Consider the following 21,845-nt stretch of genomic DNA (forward strand, 5'->3'; position numbering starts at 1 on the left):
AATTAGCCAAGCTGGTATTCAGGCCATCAGAGCTCACACATCATTGATGGATTAGCCCATATAAGTAAGTAGGGTGGCGGATGACTGCCCGACATGGGGAATCACGACGGTCAGTATCCAGACATCGGAATCCCGACTGTCGGTGCTCCGACACGGGGGATCCCGACTGACAGGGGCTATTCTCCCTTGTGGGCGTCCATGACTAACAAAGAGGGAGCATATAACGTATGAGCCCGCAGGGGGCTTCTTTGCGATCGGCCCCTTGTCAGAGCACTAGTAGTCGGTATTCCGAAGTCGGGATACAAACCGTCGGGATCCCCCGTCGGACCGCCATACCACACCCAATTAAGTAATGCACGTATGTTGGTTTATCCCAACCATGTAGTGATTAAATGGTCTTTCATCCTTCCCTCAATTCACTTTATATTCCTTATCATGGGGCCAATTCAGACCTGTTCGTATGGGTCCGAATTCGGCCCCATGTCCAATGGTGGCCAGGAGTGAACCTTAGCCGAGGTCTGGGGTCGGCTGCAGGGGAATGCCCAGTGTTTTATGGGCATCTCCATGAAAACGCTGGGCGTTCCCATGGGAACACAGGCAGGTCCATGCCTGCGTGGGGCCGGGCGGCTGATGTCACATGACAACAGTGCCGGCCCCCTTTTCGGCGATCTGCGGTCTGCGGTAAGTTTAGACTTATTCCCAAAGAGAATAGAAAAAAGTTGATGGTGTGCGACCATGGAATGGTTTTTCTCCCGATTGGCCACATGTGAGGGGTTGTGTTAAGGAGCACATCCCCTTGCATGCTAGTGATGGGATTCGGGCAGCGCTGAGTATACGCAGTCTACTGTACATGTCTGAATTAGGCCCCATGTGTTATCCATAATCATGTTGTCCCATTCTCCATTGTACTTTCCTGGAATCATCAATTTAATGAGGCCTCAGCCATCAACAGTATCTAGTAAACTCCTTCCAATGTCTAAATATGTCCCCTAAAATGGTTAAAGTTGAAACAGAATTGTAAAGGTTCCTTACACTAAGAACAAACTGCAACAAAGTAGCCCGACTCCATGTTTGCAGATAAAAAAAACGTGTTGAAGGTCAAGACCAGTTGGTATCAATGTGATACATTTAAGTCAAGTTCTTACTGGTGTCACAAATCCTGGTTTACTCACTGCCCCAGGTTTAAAGTGCTGGTTACACAGCGTACATCTATTGCAACCGGCACCCTTGCGCATGCAAGCTGACGCTCCTGTACACGGTTGTGCATAAAGATTGCAAATATGTTTCATTGGTTATACACATTTTATTTTTAGCTTGTTGACCCCTTTGACCATAACTTACATCAGTAAGACTAATGACGTGACAGCTGTGACATTAGAACATTTCTGTGGTTACAGGTTCATTCTAGCTCACACCAGCGACGTGCATACGAATGCTTGGACATGAAATGTAACAATAAAGGCCCCCATACACTATGCGATTTTCGGCCGATTTCATCCGATTTCGGCCCTTTGGGCCGATAAATCGGATGAAATCGGCCGAAAATCGCATGTGTTTGACATCTGATCTGATCTGATGCGCGGTCCCGTGCGCATCAGATCGGATCAGGGCGTCGGACCTGCTGAAGATAAGATATATCGGAATCTGGGCACAATAAGAGTTTAGTCGCACACTACTCACCTTGTTGCTGTGGCTGAGGAGGTGTTAGCTCACCGGTGCTGCCTGCAGACAGGTTATCTCCGCTCATTCTCCTAGGGGCACAACTGGAGGCAACAATAGGGGACACTGAGCCTGGAGGAGACTGGCCACCAACTTGATTATAGGAAGGCATACATGTGGATAAGGCATGGGCACCATACCCATTAGGAGGACAGTTTGTTGGGAGGTAAGAAGGGTGCAGGAAATGTGGGTACATAGGTCCATATCCAGCATCAGGAAAATGGGTAAAATGTAAAGAATCTTCACCATGTGGAAAAGAGAATCCATAGTGCATCTTATCCAGCGGAACCTGGAAGGGAGGCGCAATATCGTGGTTGTGTTGTAAGCTTTGCCCATAGGGTTGTGACATGTGTGATGTGAGCTCTCCTCGATGAAAAGGCTGCATTGGTGGTATTTTGCCCCCTTCCAGAGACCATATGTTGGGTATAGGGTAGCAAGATGTACTTTGACAGTGAGAACATGGGCACATTGGAGGCAAAACATGTTCGTGACGAGGAGGTTGGCATATGTATTGGCGGTTTTCTCTCAAACTGCCTCTCTTTGGTGGACTCTGTGTCTGGTTGGGATAATGTTGGGGACCTTCAGACAATGATCGATACAACCTTCTTCTGTCTTGATCACCATACAACGCTGGATAGTGACCACCTTGCAATACTGCCCCTGGTGCACACCGTGGATCAAGGAAGCCTTCTGCCCTGAAATAAGATCTGTTAGGCGGTCCCTCAATGTTGGGACCAGCATTCCCTAACCTGCAGGAACAATGCCTAGATAATAAAGGCCTCCTTCCAGGATACATAGCTAGGCCTCCAAACTGCCCCATCTCTTCTTCCAGAATGGTTGCCTCATGGTCTCTCTGCCCATCCCAGTGAGTCCCGCCAGATGAATCTCTCTGCTCCTCCCAGGATGTAGAGGTCAAGGGTAAACTTTGAGATGTTCCTTCATCAGACACTCCAGACCACTGTGGGGAGTACTGGAGTCTCGTTTCTCTGGCCAGCTTTGCCTGTATGTTCTGATTTATACCATCCGGGTGATCCCGATGCTGCAAATCTTGAGGTCTTTCATCCATTTTTTGTCTTTGGTGTCCATTTTGTGTCACTGCCTGCTCATGTTTCAGCACCTGCGAGTACTGTGGCTCCCCATCCTGTTTTACGCTAACCCCAAAACCACCCAAAAGTTTATTGAGGTCTTCTTGTTCAGCTGCTGTTGGTAAAGATTTCTGTGGAGTCTCCTCCAACCTCTCTGTAGGAGCAGAAGAGTGCCCAGAATCACTGCTAACAGACAGGAGGCGCCCATGCTGCTCAGGGCTTCCATTTGCGGATGGCAATGGTGTGCTCTTCTTGTTCACGCGGGCATACAGGCTGCCATCCAACGGCCCACGCATGTGACGGAGATCTAATCATAAAACAAAAAAAGCCAAAATGCAAAGCATATAAAAACATGAATGTAAAATAAAGTCTGCAGAACTTCGGGCAGCAGTAAGCGGTGTTCAGTTGTTTTGCCAATGAACACATGGGCCAGAGGCGTCCATTATTTCTGCTCACACCCTCCTGAGGCGGTGAGCAGTAAACCCATCAAAGTGGAGCTTTTGGTTGACAAAATGCAGCAAACCCAGTGCATGAGTTTAGTCGCTTTACGCATCTTAACCAAATGTAATTGGACATGACAAATAAAGGACGCGCTCGCACCCATCAGCAGAACAACTGAATATCCCCTGACGGATGCCCATTACTTACAGGTGTCCAAACATTATTGAATTCCCTCCATATGTTCATATGTTTCCTATAAGATACTGACAAAGGATAATGATACAAGTTACCCAGTCCATGACTGTACCATGACATGGAACATATTTTGCTTTATGCTAGTTATAAAACTAAATAGATTTGCGAAACGTCTAAAGGGTATTTACTAAAGCTTCCAAAAATGAAAATAGGTGATGTTGCCCATAGCAACCAATCAGACAGTGGCGTAAGTTCGTTCCAGTTGCCCGGAGGCAAGATATATATATTGGTGCCCCCAGTCTAATGGACTATATATGCAAATAATAATTTAGGCAACTATTCTCCCTGTACAGCAAAACCTTTTCTAATCTGCTCATTTCTATGATATCATATAAGTCTATTGTTGGGCCTTTGCTGGGGTCATCTTTGAGGACTTTAAATATGTTTAAAAAAACGAAAAACAATAATAATCATTTAGGCGATATGGATTCTGGTCTGTTTTTATAATGCTCAGAGTTTGCGCAGTACCTGTAACTACTACATATAATCAGCGTTCATTTGCTTTTATTACAGCTTAAAATATAAATATCTGTTTCTGTACGCGACGTTCTTGTTCTTTCTGCATCCAGTCCGTGTCCTTTCTCATTGAGTCATCAACATTAGTCACATATACATGAAAGACTTGTATCCATTAAGAAAATTAATAGCATTAAAAAAAAAAAAACAGCAATTTTAGGTCACTGTAAAGTCAACCACAAAGACAAAGTAAAGGGGTCTAGGAGACTGATGCTTATTTGGTAATCATTGCAAAGAAGTGACTAATCTGCTCTGTGTCTCGCATAGTTTGTACAAGTGACAATGAGTTACAGCGATATCCCAGACTGTACAAGTAATATGGCTTTGTGCCTATATAGGACATGAGCTAAACTCACCCTCCAGACTGTCCTCATGGTTAACGTTGAGGTTCTCATAGGAGTCGAAACGGACAAGTGGATCAGTAATGTCATAATCCACAGTAATGCTGGGATCCTTGCGGAATACCTCTCGCCCTTTAATGGGGGATACACAGAGACACAGGAGGGTATAAGTGGACTACAGGAAGGAAGGTAGAGGTAACAGTAGTGTGTAGGTGGGAGAAAAATGTGTCTGTATAAGGCGGAGGGTCATGCAAAAGGGTTGGGGGTTAAGCAATATATGGCTGTGCGTCATGAGAAAGTGGAACATTTATACAAATACCAATGTAAACATTTATAACACTGGAGGACCTTGTGGCACATAAGTCATAAATGGTTTAAAACAATTCTAGAGCCGAAAGGAAGTACAGGCTTGATGTGTAGAACTTAACTCTATAACATACAGACACTGCAGGAAAAAATATTATATACTTCTATATAGGAATACTCTTACCTTTAGCTTTGTCTTGTCCAGAGGAAAATATAAATTCCACAGCTGCATCCTCTGGGAATTTGTCATCTTGGGGAAGAGAAGGACAATTGTTATGGACAAAGGAAAGGCCAACAACTAGCAATGCTCTTAGGATAGGTTGTAATCCTCCGATGGTAGACCAGTAACTAATATAAGACTACAGTCATCCAGTTTCAACCAAAGTTATATTTAACATTCAATGGTACACCCTCTCTCCCTGTCATATTCAGCATAATATCAACACAAGTCTACGTCATGTAGCAGGAAGGCAGAACAAGTATTTAAATACCAGCTCTGATATCTCTTCTTACTATCTCAGGTGTGTAATGTTCTCTATTTCATAGTAATTGTGTGCCAGGCCAGAGCCGGTACACCACTGCTTCCCATCACAGCCATTAGCTTGATCCTCATACCAGTCATACTGTCTCAGCATCAGTAGTAAGATGCTGTGATGGTGGTGGAAACACTGTTACTGTGGTATTAGTGGCAGATTCACCATTAACCCGGTGTTTCTCCACCTCGGCCCTCAAGGCACACAAACAGTAATTAGTACTGGGGTTATTTTGAGTTTGTCATCTGTCCTCAAAAATGTATATCCTTAGAACCTGGTTCAGGAGCTTTGTTCTGTATGTCTAACATGGATAGAAGCCTATAGCCTAGGAGGAGGATCCTGAAAACGCTGACATCTGAATGTTTATTCCTCTTGTACAGAACATAAGCTGGGCCTGGCTTACATGGAAGTCCATAGATAATAATGGGAACATCATTACATCTGTCTCAGCAACACCCTAAGGTGCTCAGCTATAAAGACACCACATTCTATCCTTTCATGGGATATCCTGTAGTCAGGAAGGGTCATAGAATTGACCCAATGAAGGTCTACATACATTTGGTCGACCACTGAAGGTCGATGTGGCTTAGGTCGACACAAGCATTAGGTCGACAGTCCATGTCAACATAGTCGACATGGACACCGTCTGAGTGTACCACTGTGCTCGCCATGCTTCAGTGCACATACTAGCAATACAATGGCAGAAAAGAGCAATTCTCTTGTTACTACTAATCCTGGACAGGAACCGATCCAATCTGCCGATTAAACACTCTAATCTCACCCATGTGATTCATTATATGACTGACAGCTGCCTCGCAGTGCATTGTGTGTAGGCTGCAGTACTCTCACCTGTGTTGGCACAGTCCAGCTGGTCTTTACTGAAGCACAGATGTGTGTTATGGATTGTACACGTATGAAACTGGAGTCTGAAGAGCACCTCTCTCTCGTGAGGCTTGCAGCGCTTGTGATAGCATTTCACCTGTGACAAACACATACAGAGATCAGAGCAGCCCAATACTTTCTTAGGTCACTAGCATGTAGCAAAGCAGAACATGTTCCTTCGCTGCTACAGCCTGTGACCACACATCAGTCTCCCACACTGATCGGGGAATTTCACATTGCAATCTCTCCACTGAAAGCTGTTACTTTTAGAGAACAGCAAATTGGATGAGCCATGTAATCCCTAGGATCTGTTTCCAAGTAAGTAAAGTAGAGTGAAGGGTGGTGGGGTGCAGGAGGGCACAAACAGGTATCAAGGAGAGGATCAATCATTACCACCAACACTGCTTCTAGGACAGAGCGAGCACTCTCTGGGTCATGGTTGGAAGGGATGGGGGTGTAGCCTGCATACTACAAACTATAGAAGCCTTTTGGCTGTATGTATAGGCTTGTGACTTAGCTGGAGGTATTTTACTATACAGGGCAGTGGTTGTTAAACCTGATCTCCAAGGCACCATAACAGTTCATGTTTTAGGGTTCGGAGTTTGCGTTCTTATGTGAACGAATATAGCTTTCAACATTGTGAGGTTCCTACATTTTATCTATGCATATTACATAGAAAAGTGGGCCCCTGATTGAATCCTCATTGAATGGATTTAGAGAAAACCAATGTCATATCAAAAGATGCTTTTCGTGTGCAACCGCCCCTTCATCTGATGAGCTTCGTATGTTTAGTCTAGGGGGGGGGGGGGGGGGGGGGGAGAGTTAGGTACAGTAGCTGGATAGGATGAAAAAGTAACCGCAGGATGTTGTATATCAGACTGTTCTCTATGCAGGACAATAACCACAGTTATAACGTTCTAATAAATCAAAGTTGATAATTCAGCAGTAACTGTGAAAAAGGGTGTTTGTGCCACTTCCACTGTCAGATGATACAGCTGTCATTACACAGTGCCACGGAGACTACATATATGTAGATATTTATCTATATATTACCAGAAATGTTATATTCCCAATGCCTTAATATTAACGTTAACACGTATCTAGCTCACACCATTACATACCATAATGTCACCTTTAAGGAGCAAGGCTGGCTCCACACTAATACACAGCTGGCGATTCTGGCTTGTGCCATCTCCAAGGCTTAAGCTACAAGGGAGGAGGGAGAAAGGAGAGGGTTAGAAGCACTGATACACTAAAAACACCACAAAAACACTTGCGAAGATCCAGAAATGAGACTTACTAGATGCCAGAGGTGTAGACAAGCTGCATGGACTGGTAGATCTTCAGAAAAGGGCAAAATCCTGGAGCGAGAGACACAATAAATAAATCAGTATGGAACGAATGAACGCACCACATGGAGATAATAAGGTCCTGGCATTCCTGGTATTTTATGTGGCATGGATCGGAATGTTATGGAATGATCCAGCAATACACAGAGAATAGCTATGACACAGGTGGAATACCACAGATTTATTGCCGCAGATGTGCAGAGGACAGGGGCATGACAAGATAACAGATGGCTACCGCACACTCAGTAGCTCTGCGGCAGACATCCATTACGGATGAACTGGAGTTCACACAAGGGCTACACAATGGGTATCAGACCGAAAGCCTTCACAGTATACTTTAGCAATTTACCGTGGATTTAGCTTCTTTTTACTTGGAGAGATTTATTACTACATTTTATTTTAGTCATATGCAATGCACTTCCATGCATTCCTATGATGAGGATATATCATTCCTCTAATTAATACAGTCATTTAAATCTGTACCTTTTGTTATGGATTGTAGTTCAGCTACAAACAGAAGTGGGAGGCAATTTCTAAGCAGACCAGGGTGCAGCCATCATTACAGATGACTGATTGTTTAGTCGGCCGTAATGAGATGCAATTATGCCTGCGCTATTTTCCCCGTTGTGACCTGAACTATGTAAAACCCATAGAAGTCACCCAATGTTTAAAGTCCAGCAACAAATACGATGATAATACCACTAGTTATGAAAACTCTCACTATGGCCCTTATTCAGATCTGAACGCAGTAAATTTCCAAACAAATTTGTACTACGATCAGATCTGAATAAGGGCCTTTGTACTAAAAACATCACATATGTCAGCAACTAATTTAACAGGTCTCAGTTATGAACAGCAAATATAAAAATAATCGGAATTACTGTAGGTTAAAACAGCAAATCAAACCTCAGCACTGAAACAGAAAATATTCAACAGCTCCACTGCACGCTGAGCTAACACCGAGCAGATGTCGGACATACGCGGGAATAGGATTGGTATGCACAGACCACAAGGGAAGTGCAGTGATTCAGGCCTGGAAACCTGCTCTCTCATTCTATATGCTAACTTCATGGAAGCAAGCGCTCGCTGCATGTGCTCTGGTTACATTTGGCACAATGATATTTATTTAGGAGTTTTTTCCTAAGGAAACCTGGATGCTACAACGTGGCAATGAGCAATGGAAGTATCTAAAAATGCACAAGATGGAGATTGCTCATAGACGTGAGCAAGGGTAATGCGCACTATAGGACTGTCTGTGAAGCAGATGTCAAAGCAAGTCCAAGATTTATAGGAAACATGTGCGCCTGGGACAACTGTATAATGAGCACTGTGTAAGCTGAAATTAATAGCAGAACAATTACATAAATACAGCCCCAATTCCTCAGTGTATTTACCGTAATATAAGTACACAGTGCAGCCGCACTGTAACACTGTGAGGACTGATATGTTCAATGATATTAAGTTAATATCTCACACTAGATTAACCTTCTTTCATTGTGTACCTTAGGCTATAATGAACCTCGTGGATGTTTTGGGCGGCTCGGGAGCACTCAGGAGTTCAGGCGCCCGAGTCATTCGAGCCCGCGTGAATATCCCCGAGCCCGCCGCCTGTGGTCACTGCTGTCACTGGCGGCTGGGGCAGCGGCAGAGCTCAGTGAAGGTGAGGGGGCTCCTACGATATGTGGTGGGTTTTGCTGGGGCAGGACAAACCTGCCCCGGTAGGTTTGTCCTGCCCCAGCAAAACCCACCACTCATGGGGTTAAAGTCCCCAGACTTTAATCCCATTGAGAACTTGTGGTCAATTCTCAAGAGGGGGGTGGACAAATAAAAGCCTTTGACACTTATGAAATGTAACATCTGACAAAATGGTCTTAAAACCCTGAGGCAGCAAACTTTGTGAAAACCAATACTTGTGTCATTCTCAAAGCTTTTGGCCATGACTGTAGGCAGGCATGTCCAAACTATGGCCCTCCAGCTGTTGTGAAACTACAAGTCCCATCATACCTTGCCACAGTTTTGCTATTATGGATTGCTAAAACTATGGCAAGGCATGCTGGGATGTGTAGTTTCACAACAGCTGGAGGGCCACAGTTTGGACATGCTTGGAAATATTGCACATTTTAAGCTGTTGTACTCTCTAATTTTTTCGTAGGCATAGTTGTTGATATGAATAATTACCGCCATCCGTTTGCAGTGCAGGAATAACCGGCAGCAGCACACACTGCAGGGATAACATGTCGCTGCTGATCTTTATGGTACCGGACAGTAGACCTCCAAAGTAATTGATATACCTGCACACACAGACACCAGGATTCAGTCACATTTGGCCAGAAGCAGAAATCTGTACTAGTACTATTGTATTATTTGATAATATAATTTTCTTCCCTTTCATTTAAAACTTTACTATCCAGTAATATGTTATCCTGCCCACTGCCCCACAATCCTGCCACCCATGTTGACAATAAAAAGTGCCTTGTCCAATCGGGCAGTAGGTCTGTCTTGCTCACAGTGACAGGGAGAGGCAGAGGGTTATAGTGGTTTAGAGATTGATGATTGTATAAAAAGGGGCACAACATCATATGAGTAAGAATACTGTAGCTTTATATATCGCAGAGTTATCCGCACACAAGCAGGGTGAGAGCAGGGTGTGGCGGTGCAATACTGCACAATAAAAGAAAAATGGGGCACAGAGAAGGGAGAGGGCGGGTACGGATTATTGGGGCTCAGACATGTTTGACGGAGCCCCGGTCAGTTTCTGTGTCCTCTTTGCACAGCAGATAGCACATGCAGGAGTACAATTCTGGCCCCCACACTATAAAAAGGACATCATAGAATTAGAAAAAATCCAAAGAAGAGCAACTAAGCTTATTAGGGGAATGGAGAATTAAAGCTACAGTAGGAGCAAGTTTCATCTTTGCTCCTTTGGCCATGGCTAGCCATGGCTAACCATGGCTATTCTATTGTTCTCAGCTGCAATACGTATTGTATTGCAGCTGAGAACAATATAATAGCCATGGCTAGCCATGACCAAAGGAGCAAAGATAAAACTTGCTCCTACTGTATGAGGAAAGATTAAGCAATTTGGGACGATTTACACTAGAGAAGAGACATTTAAGGGGGGACATGCTCAACATGTATAAATATATTAGGGGTCAATATGAGGAATGGTCAGACGCCCTTTTTTCTGCTAGAAAGGAATCTAGGACGAGAGGGCACGAGTTTAGATTAGAAGAAAAAATGTCTTTACGGTGAGAGCAGTCAAACTTTGGAACTCTCTTCCAGGAGAAGTGGTGTCGACAGACACTATACATATGTATAAAATAAGGTTGGATAAACATTTAATGGTTGAAAACATCCATGGGTACGAATAAGTAACAATCTGTCTTTAAAATATCAGAACATACTATACAACAAGGGATAAACTATTATAAACATAGGTTGAACTAGATGGACGAAAGTCTTTATTCAGCCTCACCTACTATGTAACTATGGGCCTTATTCTAGTTCACTCTTAGAGGCAAATTTCTTCTCAAATGGACAAAACCATGTGCACTGCAGGTGGGGCAGATATAACATGTGCAGAGAGAGTTTGATTTGGGTGGGGTTTTTCTTCAAAGTGAGATCTATATTGCAGTGTAAAAATAAAGCAGTCAGTATTTTCCCTGCACAGAAACAAAATAACTCACCCAAATATAATTTTATCTGCACCTGTTACACCTTACCCCCTGCAGTGCACATGGTTTTGTCCATCTGAGAATGAATTTGCCTCTAAGAGTGAACTAGAATAAGGCCCTATGTAACTATGTTTTTCTCCGAAACTTGGTTGTGCTCAATTCCGTTAGTACCCAGGCCCTGTTCAGATCTTGGTGGCCCTGCAGATATAACTGTGTGAATGGATATCTTTGGAGACACAGCGCACATCTGCAACTCTAATTTTGGCTGTGAGACCCCCCTGGAGCAGGATAGTACTATTTGGGGAGCCTGTGAAATTAAAGACACTTATGATTTCTCTATTGGGGTTATCGTTTAACTGAAAAATATAAATATAGGCAGGTATATATATTCAATAAAACAGTAATAATGCATGTACACATATTGTACTGGATGTACTCTGAGGAAACAATAGCGAGTTCTGCCAATCTCTATCACAGGAAATAAGTCCACTGAAAAGCACTGATAACAGGATACCGTGCGGCTGAGCATTTCTCAGCTACAGCAGGAAGAGGTTCAGATTTCCCTACCGCACAGTAACAAAACATTAGTGAAGTGTTTGGCCATTGTACATGAGTCAGGAATAACGATACGGCTGCTGGGTCACTGCGATTACCACTTTCCTCTCACTGACCTGCGCTGGGAAGGATGAAGTGATGACGAGGCCTTATCTTCACAGAACTTTCTCATGGCCAGAGTGCTGAGTGCCTGATTCACACTATAACCAAGGGATGGAAACCAAGCACGGAATTAGCAGCCAAAGGGGCCAGGGAAGAAAAACAAAACATGGCAGGTGGAAATAATTCACAATTTAAAAGGAAAGAAAACATTAAGAATACAAAGAATTGTGCAATTGTGAAGAGTAAAGTTGTTGTATAGATTAAAGATCTGGCTAGAAACTACTTACTGTACTTGATTGATGTAATTACTGACATTATATACAGTTGGCGGTTATTCTGATTGCTTCGGTCCCCCATGCGTTCGCACATGTGCGGACGCAGGGCTATAGCGGCACGGCGAACTACTACCAGTGCGGGTGGGTGGCCGCACAACCCTTGGGAACGTCCAGCATTTCATGGGCGTTCCCATTGTAATCGCCCGGTGACGCAGGTATGGGCTGCTGGCGTCAGCGGATGTCAGCTGCCCGCCTGCTTCCCGCACAGGGGGCGCTCACAGATCAGACACACTGGGTCTCTGATCTGCAAGCACTGGAAAAATCATTTGATGGTCGCCGATTATCGAATGATTTCTCCCCCACACCCAAGGCTGCGAATGGATGATTATGCAAATCAGGTGGATTGCGGGGTGCAAATGGGGGGAAATTTGCCCCCGGAACTGGGGGCAAATTTTGCAGCGTTGCGTGTGGACCAGAATAAGGGGCATTGTGTAAAAATTCGAAACAAATAAGTGGTTCACCACCTCGGTGATCAAGTACCCTCAACAGTTCACGTTTTCCAGGTCACCCGGGTGGTGCACAGGTGCACTCATTCGCTGACACATTTTAAAAGGTCCACAGGTGGAGCGAATTATTTCACCTGCGATTCTGTGTGGAGACTTTTTGGAAAACATGCACTGTTGGGACGTACTAGAGGACTGATGTTGGGAACCACTGAAATAGATAAAAGCCGTCAAGGTACAATATAAGGCAAATAAAGGGAATGTCCAGATTCTAGATTTTATACAATCCTTTGGGCCACAGTCCCCCTTGCAGCTAGCTCAATGAGCGCCCCTGGGATTAAATACCCAGTTTGTTGTATCACTGTCTTCTTTGTAAAGCACAACGGAATATACTGCGCTATACAAGAAACGGTTAATAAATAAATAAAATAAACACCTTACATATATATTTCTCAATGAATGTTGTGTAATATTCCTATATTATGGCTTAGGTAAGGGTTAGGATATATGAATGATTCGCATCAGAATACCTTGCAGACACCTTGCTATAGTGCATGTAGGAAGCAATGACCACTCCAGTCTTCCCCTGATTTCCCTAGCACAAGAAAAATAAACTGAATGTTAGACCAGCTGAAGCAGTATCTTGGATCACAACAGCAACACACACACAAAGTCACAGTCCTCACAGTCAGTACCTTGCAATGCAGGACAACTACATGCTGTGGGTCGCTGGTCAGCCAGGCCTCCATGGCTTTACAGATGGAACAGATAACGTCCAGTGATGGCGCGTGACAGTCTGGCCAGAAGAAGTCCTGGACCTATGACGGCATAAAGATAAAAACAGTAATCTGGGGTCACCATTCACAGCAGGCTGGTCCAGTCACACACAGGCAGCACAATATACCATTTATACTTTTAGTGCTACACAATAGCCGTTTGTACTTTGTGATAATATATTACTATATTTACCTTGGGGTTAAGTTTGATAATATCATGCCTTTTTTTTGATAGATGAAAAAGCTGTAAAAAAAAGAAAAAATAGAATACATTGAGCACATATAATCCTTCCTGACCGTGGTGGAAACACGCACACGTTTCAATGAATGATATCATAAATTGATACTCATGCAGGGCTGCGGTTACCAAGTACTTGTCCTCATGTTTGGACCGGAGCATGCTTGCAACCTCGCGCAGATTACAGCGGTATCGCTGCTCCTCCAGGTTAGTTGGGAAGAAGACGCTGATGATGCGCTCAGTGATGTACGTTAAATCCAGGTCATAGCTGCGCTGGATCACATGGTCCAGACTGAAACTCCTGCATTACACACAAACACGTAGAACATAACATATAAGTATGCCTCTGCTTTGCCATAGTACTAGCTGCAAGGGCATAATACCATTTGTACAGTATATACAAAAATAAGAAACAATTTTTGTTAATGCTACAATTGTTTTTCTGTTTTGCATTTAGAACTTCAAATAATTTCAGACTTAATAGAGGTAAAATATATTAAAAAAAATTAAAAAAACAACCCCAATTTTAATATTTACCACCTTGAACAAACAGGTATGGAAATAAAATCTGACAGAAAAAAGTTACAATGTTTTGTGTTGTTTTCTTTAGGACATATCCTGTTCAGGACGGTACAGCTTAAGGCCTACAAGGACTACTAAACACAGAAGTAGTTTCTTCCCCCAGGCAGCCATCCTAGTCGATTCCTCACTAGCGATACCCGCACCCGTCCCAATCATATAGTCAAGTATCTGTAATTGCCCCTTCCCTATGTCGTTTAAAGTACATTGTGCACGGTTTTATTGTATGGTCCGATGTTGGAATTGTATTGTAGTTATCGTACACAAATTCCTGTGTATTATGCATTTTTGTACTGATACACCTGGCAATGAACTGATTCTGATGTAAAGATGTAGTAAAAGTCATAGCAAGGTTTAAATAGGTGAAAACATTGTTAACATTGTGGCCATGAATAATAAGGGAAACGAGTGAGAGAGGTGGATTGGAGGGGAGTGCGGAGCCCAGACGTGGAAATAGGATGAATGGAGGACCATGTGGTAGGCAGCCTGGACCCCCCGGTGTAAGCATGGTAAGTCTGTAAGTGTAAATAATTCTACGTATTTCTTTTAAATAATCAAAACACAGCAAAACCGAAGCTTTATTTCAATTATTCTGCACATCACTGTAAGTAGAAAACCAGCAAAGGTAAAGCTATTTTAATCTTACATTTCACCTGCTCCCTACATGCGATGGAGGCAGCTGGACCTATATTCATTAGACCAGTGGTTCCCAACCCTGATCCTCAAGTGCATTCAACAGTGCACGTTTTCCAGGTCACCCAACAGGTGCACTCATTATTCAGGCACATTTGAAAAGATCCACAGGTGGAGCGAATTATAGCACTTGTGATTCTGTGTGGAGGCCTGCAAAACATGCACTGTTGGGGGTACTTGAGGACCAGGGTTGGGAACCACTGCATTAGAATACAGCCTTGCAATTCATCGGTATCCAGTGACATCCCAGAGGTATAATGTGCCTCAGTGATGACAATGGCTCCTTGTTTGAGAATTCAACTTATCAATTAACATTGGTACAGCTCACAAAATAAGCACTTGTGCCAAAACCACAGCAACGTACAAGCACAATCCTAAAAGGCAAACATATGAAGTGTAACAACCGGTAGCTGAAATAACTCCCTGTGGGGCGATAATTCATACGCGTTTAGGTCTGGAAATAAGACCATGTCAAGGGTCGGCGTCCCAACTGCATAGGGCACTATTATACTCTGTACTAGATCCAGTGGTGTAGCTAGGTGCCACGGTGCCCGGAGCAAGGGCATGTTTTGCGCCCCCCCCCGGATTACACCACACGCCGTAATGCCCATTACACGTTATACCAAACACATTATGCCACACACTGTAATGCCCATTATGTATAATACCATACACGGTGATGCCCATTATATATAATACCACACACGGTGATGCCAATTACATATAATACCACACACTCTAATGCCAATTACACCTTATGCCACACACCGTAATGCTTATTACATATTATACCACACACCATCATGCCCATTACACATTATGCCACACACTGTAATGCCTAGTATATATTATGCCACACAAATGCGGCTTACATAAATGCTTGTTGCCAGGGGTTTCATGCTCGTTGCTATGGGAAAATCATGCTCGTTGCCATTGGGGATCACATGCTCCTCGCCCAGAGGGTTATATGTCTAATACCCCCATAGTAGATACTCCTTGCACAGACTTGTGGGGGTATCACTGCTGTACTAACCCCATTATGGTTGTGGTTAAGTTACCCCCATTTCCCCCTTGGCAGCAGCAGGGCAGACAGGTATACACTCATATTCACCTAATTACAATCGGGCCAGCAGAAGAAGGGGAGCCCACCCCCTATGTTTGCTGAGTTCTTTTATTAAACAGCGGGGCAGGGAGGATAAAGAGGGGAGCCCAGCCCCTATAATGTGTCCTGAATTTGCAGAGTATTGCAGCGGAAGGGGTAACAAGGGCAGAGTGGTGCAGCAGAAGGGCTTGTGGAGTGTAAAGGTGCCCACAGACGCATTGATCCCAGCGTGCGTTCTGTGCTTAACCCCTTACCGCCGCAGCCTGTTTTTGCCTTCCTGACAGAGCCCTTTTTTTCAAATCTGACATGTATCACTTTATGTGGGGATAACTTTTTATTGCTTTTACTTATCCCAGTGATTTTAAGATTGTTTTCTCGTGACACATTGTACTTTAAGTTAGTGGTAAATTTTGGTCGATACAGTCTGTTTTTTTTTTGTGAAAAATACCAAAATGTCGTAAAAAAATTGAACATTTTGCAATTTGCAAAATGTTAAATTTTCTGCTTGTGAGACAAATAATCATACCACTCAAAATAGTTAATAACTAACAAAGACCATATGTGTACTTTATTTTACCATCATTATTTCAACCTCCTTTTAATTTTTTTGGACACTAGGGGGCAGCAGAGACAAAATTATACACAGAACACAGAAAACGCTGCAATTGGCTGTTCACATTTGAACAGCCAATCACAGCGATCGCCGATGGGGGGGCATCGCTGCCCCCCCTGGGCTACGAGGGAAGATGTCTGCTGTCAGGGACAGCAGCCATCGTCCCTCTGTCACCGCGTCTATAGACGCGGTGACAGTTTAAAGTCATGACGTACATTTATGCCATGCGTCGGGAAGTACATCCCGGCCATGACGTAAATGTACGTCAAATGTCGGGAAGGGGTTAACTAGCACACATAGCATCGCATTGTATGCCTTATGCATGCGATGCGATGCTATGCAATAAAAAGCTAGTACAAAAAGTATGTGCAGCACATACTTTTTGTAATGTGCGATGAGGTGCCGCGGGAGCGCGCACCCCATCGCATAGCATCGCCGGTATCGGTGCGTGTGTGGGCACCATTACCCTCTGTTGTGGCGCATCTGCCCCCTTCGATCTCCAGCTGCTGTGATCTTCAGCGCTGCCCAGGATGCCGAGCACCGCTCCAGGCTGCGCACTTTGTCCAGGGCTGTCCTTCTGCTGCAGACGCCGGGGTGAGGTCCTCCACGGAACTCGGCGGTTTCTTCACTGGCTGGCGGTGCAGGGAAGTGCAGGGCTGGCGGCGCAGGGCTGAGCGGCTGGGGGAGCAGGCAGGGCTGGCGGTGCAGGTGGGAAGACCATCTGAGGTCAGGTGGGGGGCACTGGGGGAGATCACCCTGTCACTTGGCATACATGCATGTGGGAATGTAGCTCATCCATACAGACTAGTATAAGTGAAGCCACAGGGCAGAGTTAGTGGGCAGGGAACGCTGGGACTTGTGGTTCTGCACGTTTGGCGGCACACGGGGAACCATCAGATGGCAGAATTAGGGAGACCCCCACGTGAGCCATCCCGCCCTGCAGCCCGGCTACCCACCACACACATAACCCCTCCGGTTCCCCGGCCCCGCTCTCACGTTCTTATCCCCGGACAGCTCCGGGTTGCTGTTCTCGTCACTGCTCAGCTTCTGCCTCTCACGTGACATCAGAGAGAACTCGGCGGTGCAGGGAAGTGCAGGGCTGGCGGCGCCCTGCATGTCACCCGGGCCCCAGCACAGCGGTAAATGGTGAGCGGGCAGGAAAGCAGGCAGGGCTGGCGGCGCCCTGCTTGTCACCCGACACAGTGGTGAGCGGGGAGGCGGGAGTGGCTGGGGGAGCAGACAGGGCTGGCGGTGCAGGGCTGGGAGGCGATGCAGGCACGGCTCAGGCGCCATTTGATCTTCCGCCGCCCGGAGCTGGTGCTCCACCAGAGCCACCCTCACTACGCCTCTGGCTAGATCACCCATAGACACACTCCAGGTCAGAGTCTGAGCTTATGGTGAGGGGACACCTGTTTCCATAACATTGCTTGCACCTAAGCATGAGTGTCAATAATGATGATAATGATGATGATTATGATGATTATGATAATGATGGCAAAAGTTGAGCAGTACAATGTATACACATAAGACCAGTGTCACAGCATCATTACGTTTATAATCCATTCATATTCAGAATACAGTCACATTTACACCTGTGTACATATCAGAAACAGACCCTATAGCACAGACTTATCTGACCAGTGCAGCAATGAGGATGTGTCCTCACCTTGGTAGGGAGCTCCTTTGTTTAAGGCTGAGGGATTTTGTGGAACTCTGAAGAAGAAAAAAAATATTGTTTTAGAATCTAAAATACAATTTGATCTCATGTAAAAAAAAAAAACACTTTGTAACCTGCCACCCCAAATGCTTGGAGACCCCACAACAATGACCCCATCAGACATTTTGAACTTGCTCACAACAATGAACCACCCACAGACATTTGAAGGTTGCCACAGCAACGACCGGCTACAAGACACTTAGAGGTTGCCCACAACAGCAACCCAACACTAGACACTTGGAATTTGCCCACCACAATGACATTCACCCAGACACTTAAAAGTTACCAAAAACAGCAACCCATCTCTAGAAACGTGGAAGTTGCCACAACAATGACCCGCTACCAACAAAAATTACCTGCCCCCAGACACTTGGGGGTACACACAACAATGGCCAGCCCCCCAATACACTTGTGGGTTGCTATAACAATGACCCTCCACAGACTCTTAGGGGTAAATTTAAATGTTCAGTTTCTAGCTATTATCCTCTAGAAGGAACTAGATAAATAAGTAGAATCTGATTGATTGTTATGGGCAGGAGATCGCAGAGATTGCGGATTAGATCACTTCTATAAACTCACACTTCGTAAATCTACCCCTTAGAGACCCAGTTAAGAGAATGTTGAGAATCACAGGCCCAAGTCATTTACAGGATGTCCGTATCGGTCCTGCCCAATGTTCCCCGAGGACAGATATGAAACATACAGTACTAGTATTTATTAACGTAACAGAACATGGAGACAGTCACAGGATCCTTACAAACTAAATATGCTGTTATGCAATTGTTTAATAATTAACATATCCCATGTAATGTTATGGCTTCGAGTTCTCAGACCTCGGCAAGCCACACAGACCATACATCAGCACAGTGTTCCTTCCTACCCCTCCTGCCGCTCTCTCTCGCTGAGTACACTATTGCAACACACCAATGAGAAAACTGGTTTAAGATGTTTATCCAGGATAAGCAACAACAAAAATAACATAACAACGTCAGAATCATAACTCGCTGAGGTTTCTGAATAGGAAATCACTGCTTTTCTTACTCAAATCGAGTTACCAGGGACAGATGTTTAACCCTTTAAGTGCCAACATCTCTGTGAGAGATGCGCAAAACATCCATTATAAATGCTAGCGTCTCTCACATTTGCTATATAAATGAAAATAAAAAATATTCTGTAAAAAAAAAAAGATTATCTGTCCCTCATAATTAAACATTACAGGTCCTTATGATGTAGAAAAGTGGTTTCTTGGCAATTTTCACACCTATTTTGACAAATGCACTTGGCACTCAAAGGGTTAAGCAGAAAGGAGGTTGGTAAATGTTTTATTAGGGGGCAGGTAGGGTGTGGGTCCTTCAAACATTACAACAACATAGCAGTTCACTTCCAATTTTAAACATCATTCTGAATGGTATCCTGAGCATTTTTATAAGTGGATTTCATAGTTGCATATTGTGCTCTGCTACTGCCATGCAATTCATTCAAACAGCCAATGTTAGCGACTAGAGATGTTTACTGTAAAACATTTCACAGAATTTTTCAAACTAAAAAAAAAAAAAAATACAGCTAAATTCAAGCAAAGTGATGAGGGTTTCACCATATTTGGGAAGGTTTGGACATAGGGCCTAATTCAGACCTGATCACAAAAGCACCTTTTTTCTCAAATAGACAAAACAATGCTGTGCTGCAGGTGGAGCAGATGTAACATGTGCAGAGAGAGTTAGATTTGGGCGAGTTATTTTGATTCTGTGAAGAGTAAATACTGACTGCTTTATTTTTACACTGCAATTTAGATTTCCGTTTGAACACACCCCACCCAAATGTAACTCTCACTGCATGTTACATCTGCCCCAAATGCAGTGCAGCATGGTTTTGTACATTTGAGGAAAAAGAAGCTTCGTGATCAGTTCTGAATTAGGGCCTGATTCAGACTTGTTCACTAAGCTGTATATATTCGCAGCCTAGCGAACAGGTAAACGAAACGCGCGAAAGTGAGAAATTCATCCAAGCCGTTCCCTCCCGTGGTTTGCGCATGCACAAACCCCGAACATTGGAGACAGGGAAGAATTCGGCACCTTAGGCCCATGAGTCAAGTTTAAATGACTACAGTGGATAACATTTTAACAGTTTCCAATGCAAACTGCAGACTTCAAATGTTTGCTAACCCACTGCAACTTCCAATAACGTTTGTCAATGGCTCAGAAAAGGAAAGACTTTTATAAAAAATTATGGCATCACTCAGTGAGCAACTTCTGAATTAAGTTTGGAGTAAAAAAAACTCTGTGCATACATTCTGCCAAGTTACTATAGTTTGCTCATCTGTCCAAATATTTTGAAGATTCTATGAAACCGTAAAACGGGTTTTCCATCAGGACATAAAGCAGACCACGGAAATGCAGAATGAATATTCAGAGAATCTTCTCACAGACCCTTGTGTCACAATTACTGCACTTATTGCACATATTACTCTAAATAGGCTTGCAAATGAGAGCTAGTGACCAATTACAAGCACAGTAGGTTACACATGCCTGAAAGCAGCTATTTTAAAAACCGTGGTTACTGATACAGTCATGTCGCTACCATATCCAACTAATGTAAAAGTAAATAAGCACTGGTAATGGAAACAAGGGCCCTGTTTCACACTTGGACAGAGTGGCTACCACTAATGTGCCCATACATGCAGCAAGGATAGCGTTGATACGGCAATGCAGCAGGACAGGTCACACCAACTGAATGCATGCATTACTGAGCTGCGTCCTAGAACATTGTATATTAGTCAGATCCTACCCAGAGGTGAGAAAATCTCCATCCTTTGATGGATCTATCTTTGCTTCTTCTCGGTGCAAGAACAGCCGCCCCCCCCCCCCCCCCCCCCCAAAAAAAAAAAAACAACAAACCCGGGACCGGACTTTCAATCCAATCACTGACATTCTGATAACATAGTGCAATGAACATCGCAGACCCGTACTGAACATGCACAGTACGGGTTTGACGCATGCTGTAAAGTACTAAACAAACATTGGCAGTTGCATCTCCATCGAGACCTGAATCATGCGGAAGATGCACAGCACTGCTGCACAGCAGTTCTTAATCAGCTTGCACCTTTTGCAGTAGTCTTCTTCACTACACCTTCCCTGCAATTTCCCTGCATTGGTTATAAGGCACAATGTGCGTGATTCAGAGATGGACTGAACTGCGGAGCTGCACACAGACAGCTCTGCTATTCCATCCACCAAAATGCTAATGCACCCGGAGATGTCTATATGAATTATACATGTGCTGCATTACTTTTGTAATCAGAGTGTAGCATCCATAGACGCTGCCACGGATCGCCATCGTGACCATCGGTTTGGTCTGTCCAGGATGAAGAAGTTGAGGCTTATGCACCATACACATACACATGGGGTGACTGAGCATCTGTGCTTAGCCATGCCCAGCGATCTGTGCTGAGCAATCTGAGGGACCGCGCATCGCTGGGGGCCATACACACACAGCGATCCATGCTTCATTTCTAAGCGATCTGGTCAGATCACTTAGAAATGGGGCTTTAATTGTATGCCCCACTACTCAGCCTGCCAGGTTCCTGCAACATCA

General features: G+C 44.3%; 1 protein-coding gene across 4 annotated transcripts in view; it reads right to left on the bottom strand.

Annotated features, from left to right (window-relative positions):
• TNS2 (tensin 2) overlaps window positions 1–21,845 on the bottom strand; it is a 135,633-nt gene that overhangs the window by 25,822 nt on the left and 87,966 nt on the right. For all 4 annotated transcript variants that reach the window (XM_083169625.1, XM_083169627.1, XM_083169628.1 and 1 more), the window contains 13 exons: window positions 18,204–18,250; window positions 13,680–13,851; window positions 13,506–13,556; window positions 13,232–13,354; window positions 13,067–13,131; window positions 11,773–11,856; window positions 9,606–9,718; window positions 7,379–7,439; window positions 7,200–7,284; window positions 6,046–6,175; window positions 4,848–4,913; window positions 4,373–4,489; window positions 1,681–3,111 (listed from right to left, as the gene is read on the bottom strand). In XM_083169625.1, the coding sequence (XP_083025751.1) occupies window positions 1,681–3,111; window positions 4,373–4,489; window positions 4,848–4,913; window positions 6,046–6,175; window positions 7,200–7,284; window positions 7,379–7,439; window positions 9,606–9,718; window positions 11,773–11,856; window positions 13,067–13,131; window positions 13,232–13,354; window positions 13,506–13,556; window positions 13,680–13,851; window positions 18,204–18,250 (2,545 nt within the window). The remainder of the gene's footprint in view (window positions 1–1,680; window positions 3,112–4,372; window positions 4,490–4,847; window positions 4,914–6,045; window positions 6,176–7,199; window positions 7,285–7,378; window positions 7,440–9,605; window positions 9,719–11,772; window positions 11,857–13,066; window positions 13,132–13,231; window positions 13,355–13,505; window positions 13,557–13,679; window positions 13,852–18,203; window positions 18,251–21,845) is intronic.

The sequence above is a fragment of the Crinia signifera genome, chromosome 2 (genome assembly GCF_055691185.1).
Source record: "Crinia signifera chromosome 2, ASM5569118v1, whole genome shotgun sequence".
Taxonomy (NCBI): Eukaryota; Metazoa; Chordata; class Amphibia; order Anura; family Myobatrachidae; genus Crinia; species Crinia signifera.